A 7,009-nucleotide genomic window follows, 5' to 3' on the forward strand; every position below is an offset into this window, starting at 1 on the left:
AGTCGCTGTTTGGCGTGTGACGGCTTGGCGTGCAGCCCCAGCCCCGGCCCTCGCCACAGCTAGCTTCGTTCCTTCCTAGGTAGACGCCCATGCCGGCAGGCGCACGGCCGCATGCGCACCCTTGTGGCTGATCCGTTGCGCAGCCAGGTAGGCAGGTAGGTTCTCCTTGCCTGGTCGGCCCGCTGCCAACCGGCGGGCCCAGGTCACACCCAGGCAGCTCCAGTTTTGACAGCACTCTCCTCTCTGCTACTTTACGTCCTCCCTGCTTTTCATCCATGAGACCCCATCCTCGCCACACCCTGTTCTACCAGCCTGCCACCAGCCCAACCAGCTTTTGAGTAACTGTGCAGCTGTGGCAAGATTCACGATTGCGCTGTGCACCGGCCTAAAATCTGCTGCCACCAAAGGCTGCCACCTCTGATCCCTGAACCCCCAGCACGCACGCTGCCAGCACTGCGGGCGAGTGCTGTGTGGAGTCACTACAGCGGCAGTTTGCCTCTGGTTGTTTCTTCTCTCACCGAGTGTACCCACCCTTCCCCTGCACCTGCTTTCCCTTGTTGTCTGTTTGCCATTTGTTTTGCTTCCGCTCCCTGCTGTGCTGTTGCTTGTGCCAGGAGCCAGGACGCAACACCCTTGCTCCGAGCACGTTGCCCCGCTAGAGCCTTTCCCATTTAGCGCTTCTTGCATAACCTGATGCCAGGGTGTTTGGGAACTATTGTTAGCCTGCGTGATGTCCCGACAGACAGGAAGGCGTGGGCTTGCCGTGGGATGTTTGGACGAACGCCGCCGCCGCAGCAGGTCGTGGCGGGCGGTTCAAACTGGAAAGTGGGTGCTACATTGTGGGCCGGGCGCGCCATGGCGCATTTTCTGTGAAGGTTCTCTGATCGTTATCAGCTCGCCGCTCTGCACCAAACCATGGCTGCTGTGCTGCAGAGCTTCACTGCTTTGGGCAAGGGCCTGGCGGTGGCCATCGTGGCTGGCGGCGTGCTGGTTCAAGTTGCGCCAAGCGTGGAGGGCAGCCTGGGCCTTATCGCTGCCCGAGCAATCCCGCGCCCATGGACCTTGTTCAGTTGCGCCTTCCTGCACGCCAACATCCTAAACGTGAGCCCCGATCCTACTGAGTGTCGGATGTGTAAGTGGCCACAGCCACAGCAGCGGGCTGCAGGCGGTGGGCGGTGTTGCCGCCGCTCGGCCATGGGAACGCCAAGCTTGGCGCGCAGCCAAGAGAGCCCACCAGATTCACGCGGAGCTGTGCAGATGCACTGGCGGACATCCGCTAGCATGCACAGATCGCCCCGCCTGGTGCTGGCTGCCGGCGCCGCCGCCGACCCTCCCGCCTGGCGCCACGCACCACTGCCCTGCCCGCAGTCGCTGGCCTATGGCGTGGCGGTGCTCTTCCTGGCTCGCATCGTGGAGCCCATCTATGGCTCGCGGGAGCTGTTCAAGTACCTCTCCATCGTCATAACCCTCACCTCCTTCCTGGTATGGTTCCCTCCTACCTCTCCTTTCGTTTGCACGCTATGCTGGGCGCGGCCTGTGCGCTGCCACCCCATCCCCGTGCCCGGCTGGCGGTCGCCGCGACGCACCCCGCTGCCGGCCTCTCCCGCTGCCCCTGCAGACCGTGGCGGTGGTGACCGTGCTCTACTACGCCACGCTTTCCTCCAAGTCCTCCCCCAAGGCCGACCACGCCGGCGACAAGCTCTTCCGCCCCATGGGCGGCTTTGAGGCGGGGCTGGCCGCGCTGCTGGTGGCCGTCAAGCAGCTGATCCCCGACAACGAGGTGGCGCTGCTGGGTGGCGCGCTCAAGTTCCGGGCCAAGGTGACCCCCCGGCCCGATGCAGCGCCTTTCCGAGCGCGGCCCGTGCCGCCGGCTGGCCGTGTGGCTCCCCGCAGCCTGCTGGCCTGTTGGTTGCTCCACACGGAATGCAAGGGAGCGAGCATGACCCAATCTGACTGACTGACTGAGTGAGATTACAGAACCCGACAGTTCCTGCATGGTCCGCGCCCCGCCGCCGCTCCCCCTGCAGCACCTGCCCGCCCTGTATGCTGCGGCCATGGTGGGAGGGTCGCTGGCGCTCGGAGGCGCCGTGCGCGTCATCCCCTTCACCCTCTTTGGCACCTACTTAGGCTGGGCATTCCTGCGCTTCGTCCAGACCCGCAACGGCGTGCGGTGAGGCGGCGCCCGCCCAGCGCCGGCCGGCAGCGGCGTGCATGCTCGTGCACGTCGCGGTGGCGGCGTGTGCCTTGCACGCAGGGGTAGGATGCGGAGTCAGCTGGCCATTCAGCTGCTTTCGGTTTGGTGCATTGCTGTGCTGGCCTCCGCTGTGCTGGCCTCTGCTGTCTCATGCCTTGCCCTGCTGGTATCGGTCCTTGCTGGCTGCAGGGGCGACCTTTCCGACGAGTTCCGCCTGTCCACCTTCTTCCCGCAGCCCCTGCAGCCGCCTGTCGACCAGGTGGCCGGCGCCTGTACCCGCCTGACCGGCCTGGGCGCCAGCACCGGCAGCCAGGCGCAGCAGGCGGCCTGGAATTATGGCATGGGCGGCAGCGTGCTGCCCGGCACCGACGACGGGGAAGCGGCGCGCCGCAGGTGGGTGGCTGGGTGCGCGGCTGGGCCTGCTGGGGAGCTTCCTCCCCATGAGCAGATGGGGATCTGCAAGGCATGGGAGGCAGCCCGCGTGTTTGCCGGGGGGGTGTCAACATGCGCCTGCTGCTGCCGCTGTGGTTGGCGCAGGGAGCGGGGCGCCAAGGCGCTGGAGGAGAGGCTGGGACTCAAGAAGGCGGCCTCGGCGTCCACGGCGGTGGCACCCACTGGGGCCCAGGAGGCGGCGGAGGCAGCCCCGCTGCCACCGGCTGAGCCTGACGTCGAGGCGGGCGTGGCGGCAGAGTCGGCGAGCTGAGATGTGCTGCACCTCAGTTGTTCTCCCTTGATTCCATGATCGGGTTTTGCTGGGCTTGATCTCACTATTTAATTGCAATTGCAAGACTTGTGGGAGCGCTGTATGACGATGCTTTGCATGCATTCAAGTGGCATTGGCGGTGTGACGTGGCGCTGCCATGATGGCGCCTCCCGATGCCAAGCGCCATCCTGCTCCTGCCCATCAGTTTCACACTCTGAGAAGTGCGCAGCGCCGTGATGGCCTCTCTAGCTTTTCTGCAGGGCGGCCCAGCGCCCCCTTTTGCTCTTCCACCGTCGGACACGGAGCTGCAGAAGCGGATCGACACTTTGGCTGCCTACGCTGGCCGCAATGGTGCGCAGGGCCCCGATGCCACAGTGCAGTCCGTCCCTCTGGCTCCTCGCGCCGCTGCAACCCCCAATTGCTTGATCCAACGCAGGCCTGAGCTTCGTGCAAATGATGGCCGAGCGGCAGGGCAACAGCCCCGAGTTTGCGTTCCTATACGGCGGCCCTGGGCACGAGTACTACGCCTGGGCGCTGTATTGCAGCCTCAACAGCCTGCCGGTGTCAAAGCAGCCGCAGGCGCAGGCAGCCCCGCCCGCCGCTCCCGCCGCCGCTCCTGCCGCCGCCGTCGCGCCGCCGCCTCAGCAGCAGCCAGCCCAGGACACCGCCGCTGCGCTGCAGGGCCTCCCCGCGGAGGTCAGCAGCGGCTGGCAGCAGGTGCTGGGCCTGCTGAACGGCTCCCGGGACAGCATCCGAAACAGCCAGGCCTGGTTCATGGCATGCGTGCCGTACGCCGCCGGGATGGCAGAAATGATGCTGCAGGTGAGCGAATGGGGGGCACCCTGCCGCTGCTTGCTGCGCTGCACTGCGCTCCGCCGTCCCTGCGAATGTCGTAGCGGCAGTCAGTCGGCTCAGAAAGCTCAATTGGGCCCAGCTGACTGCCTTCCTGCCCTCCAAACATGCTGCCATAATGCTGCTCCCGCCGTGCTTCACAACCCTCACCCCTGCCTCCCGCCCCTCGCAGCAAGTCCTGTCCCTGGCCGACCACCAGCAGCAGCTGCACATCCTCTACCTGGCAAACGACATCCTGTTCAAGGCACTCAGCACGAGGCCGCAGGGAGCAGGCCCCGATGCGGGTGGGGATCGCCGCCGTCGCGCCGCCGCCGCAGTCGCCGGCCGGGCGAGTGTCGTGTGTGTGTTGGTGTGCCTGTGGGCGCTGCCGCTGCCGGCCCGCTGGCTGCCTCGATTGAGCACGGGCTGCACCTCGCACCTGTGGAGCGGAACCCCTGGGATCGGCCTCCCGGCCGGGAGGCGCGGTTTGCGGATTCCTGCTTGCAGCTCCGCCCCTCACACCCCGCCTGCACTGGCCCCGCCTGCCCCGTCTTTGCCCATCTGCCCCCCCGCGCCGGCCTGGCACCTGCCCCGCCTGCCCCGCCTCGCCCACCTGCCCCGCCTCGCCGGCCTGCACCTGCCCCACCTGCCTGCCCCGCAGACCCTGTGGCCCAAGCCTTCCGGCCTCGCCTCGGCCGCATGCTGCGCCACGCCTATCTGTCGGGAGGGCAGGCTCCCGATGCGCAGCAGAATTTGCTGCGTGTGGTGGGCTTCTGGGGAGAGCGCGGCGTGTATGAGCGCCCGCTGGTGGAGCAGCTGACGCGGGAATTGATGGGCGGCGCCGTGCCCGCCGCCGGGCCCAGCCAGCCGGCTGCGGCCTCAGCCGCGGCAGCCGCAGCCCAGCCCCCGCCCCAGGCCCCGCCCCAGGCCGCAGCCCCGCAGGCAAACGGCGGCGCGGCGGCGGGGCCTGCGGGCGGCGGGTCGTGGGACGTTGCGGCGGCGGCCAAGGCGGCGGCCGCGGCCATCAGCCGCAGGCTGGGGGCTGCGGCGCCGCCGCCGCACGCCGGCCCTGCGGCCATGCAGCCGCAGGCGCCAGCGCCGCAGCCGCCGCAGCAGCAGCAGTGGGGCGGCGCGCCCGCTTTGGCCCAGCAGCAGTGGGGCCAGCCGCCGCCGCAGCCGCAGCCGCAGCAGCAGCCAGGCGCGCAGCTGCAGCAGTACCCTGGGCAGCCGCAGCAGTATCCTGGGCAGTTCCCGCCGCAAGGGCCCGGCGCACACCCGGGGCCGCCACCGCCAGAGAGCTACTATGCGCCTGGCGCGCTGCCCGGCGGCGCCGCGCAGCAGCTGCAGGCGCCACCCTACGGCCAGCAGCAGCAGCAGCCGCAGCAGCAGCAGCCGTATGGCGCGCCGCCGCCGGGCGCGTACCCGGCACAGCCACCCTACCCAGGCCAGCCGGGCATGCCGCCGCCTCACGGCCACCCTCAGCAGCAGCAGCACCAAGCCTACCCGCCGCCGCCAGGCGGGCAGGGCTACGCAGCGCCGCCGCAGGGAGGGCAGTACCCTGGGCCGCCCGGCATGCAGCTGCCAGGCGGCTTCTTCCCGCCGCACAGCGCGCCGCCGCACGGCGCCTACCCGCCGCCGCCGGGAGCAGGCGAGCGCCGGCAGCTGCCGCCAGCAGCCTCCAGCCTTCCCCGCTGCATGATGCCTCGCGCATGCTTGTTTGGATTGCCCACAGCACGAACCCACGCGCCGAACACAATTTGTGCAACCGGCGCACTCCTCCCCTGCCTGCAGGCCCAGGCGGCGCCTTCTTCCACCCGCTGCCGCCCGGTCACGCGCCGCCGCCGGAGCCGGAGCCTGAGGAGCCGGGCTTTGACCCCTGCTCCTTCCCGCCAGGTGCGTGTGTTTGGGGCTTGAGGGTTGCAGGGCAGCCTCGGCCCAGGCTGTGTGTGACTGTGCTCCCTCAGCCAAAGGACACCAGCTGTGCAGCCCCTGCATGGGCGCGCATCTGCTGCTGTGGCGGCGGGACGCTGTCGGGGTGCTCTTGTGTGCCTGCCTGCGTGCCTACCCGCCTGCCTGCCTGCCTGCCTGCCTGCCTGCCTGCCTGCCTTCTGCCCCACTTGCCCCATCTGGTCTGCGCCTGCCTGCCTTGCCTGCCTGCCTGCGCCCGCAGGCCTCATCCCTCGGCTGGTGGAGGACAAGCTGAAGACGGACCCTCCCTACTCCCCGCTCAGGTGCGCACCCTGTGCTGCCGCACACCACACCACACTGCCGCCCTCCAGCGCTGCCGCAGCTTGGGGCTCGCCTCGAGCCGGCGCCCTCCTCTCAGCTGCCCTCCCCGGCAGCGCAGCTACCGCCCCCAGCAGCACGTGTTTATGTTACATAATGCACTGCTAGCCTGCACAACAAGGTGTCTGCCCGCTCTTCCTGCCCCCTCCTGCCCCCCTTGCAGCCCGTTGGATATTGAGGCGGCGGGGGTGCCGCCGCCCCCCAAGGTGGACGCCTACCTCAAGTCCCGGGTGGACAAGTTTTACGCGCAGATGGGGGTGAGCGCTGTGTGTGTGTGTGTGTGTGTGTGTGTGTGTGTGTGGTGGTGGTGTTGGGGTGTGGGGCACGGCAGACGACTGGATGTGTGGCGCTGCTGTATGCTGCTTTCTGCTCTGGGGCGGGAGAGCCGGGCGGGCGGGCGCCGGCCGAAGCGCGCACCCAAAGCCACAGCGCGACCAAAGCCACACCGCCCCGCCCGGCCGCGCTGTCTGTACCGCAGGATTACCGCCCCGGCATGCTGTACTCTGACATCGAGGTGGATGCCCCTCGCTCCAAGCACTTTTCGGACCGCGGCGGCCCCGCGGCGCCCGGCCCGCCGCTGCCGCCGCCGGGCCCCGAGCTGCCGCACGCGGGGCTGGGCCTGGCGGTGATGCCGCCCATCCTGATGCAGCCCGTCGACGACGGCAGTTTCGGCGGGCCGGGTGCGGCGGGGCTTTGGGAGGAGGGTGGGGAGGAGGGAGGGAAAGGGTGCAGGGACACCGGGCCTCCAGCGGCGTGGCTGCCATGAGAGGCCTCCAGCTGGCTGCCAGCCGCCGTATGCCCTGCCGGCATGCCTGTGCTCACCGTGCCCTGGCTCACCCACACCCCCGCCTGCAGGGTTGGGCGGCGGCCCTGGCGGCGCGGGCCTGGGCTTTGGCTCCGCGCGCCAGGAGTGGCGGGACGCGCGGCAGCGGGAGCGCGAGGAGCGCGACCGAGAGGCAGATGAGGCGGCGGCGGCGGCGGGGCTGGGCGCGGCG

General features: G+C 69.4%; 2 protein-coding genes across 2 annotated transcripts in view; both read left to right on the forward strand.

The window, feature by feature from the left end:
• Positions 1-915: 915 nt before the first annotated feature.
• On the forward strand, positions 916-2,897 carry CHLNCDRAFT_139902 (hypothetical protein; the record flags this gene model as incomplete). Its single annotated transcript, XM_005843712.1, has 6 exons — positions 916-1,101; positions 1,369-1,482; positions 1,619-1,819; positions 2,028-2,170; positions 2,384-2,587; positions 2,732-2,897. 6 exons carry the CDS (start codon positions 916-918, stop codon positions 2,895-2,897), a joined length of 1,014 nt encoding a protein of 337 aa, XP_005843774.1.
• Positions 2,898-3,353: 456 nt separating this feature from the next.
• Positions 3,354-7,009, forward strand: part of CHLNCDRAFT_139903 (hypothetical protein) — a gene marked incomplete at both ends in the record, with an annotated part of 3,755 nt that continues 99 nt past the window's right edge. The window contains 8 exons of the mRNA XM_005843713.1: positions 3,354-3,719; positions 3,922-4,033; positions 4,390-5,487; positions 5,520-5,621; positions 5,899-5,959; positions 6,178-6,271; positions 6,493-6,694; positions 6,870-6,924. Coding sequence (XP_005843775.1) covers positions 3,354-3,719; positions 3,922-4,033; positions 4,390-5,487; positions 5,520-5,621; positions 5,899-5,959; positions 6,178-6,271; positions 6,493-6,694; positions 6,870-6,924 — 2,090 coding nt within the window. The remainder of the gene's footprint in view (positions 3,720-3,921; positions 4,034-4,389; positions 5,488-5,519; positions 5,622-5,898; positions 5,960-6,177; positions 6,272-6,492; positions 6,695-6,869; positions 6,925-7,009) is intronic.

This window comes from Chlorella variabilis (assembly GCF_000147415.1).
Source record: "Chlorella variabilis unplaced genomic scaffold CHLNCscaffold_27, whole genome shotgun sequence".
Classification (NCBI taxonomy): domain Eukaryota; kingdom Viridiplantae; phylum Chlorophyta; class Trebouxiophyceae; order Chlorellales; family Chlorellaceae; genus Chlorella; species Chlorella variabilis.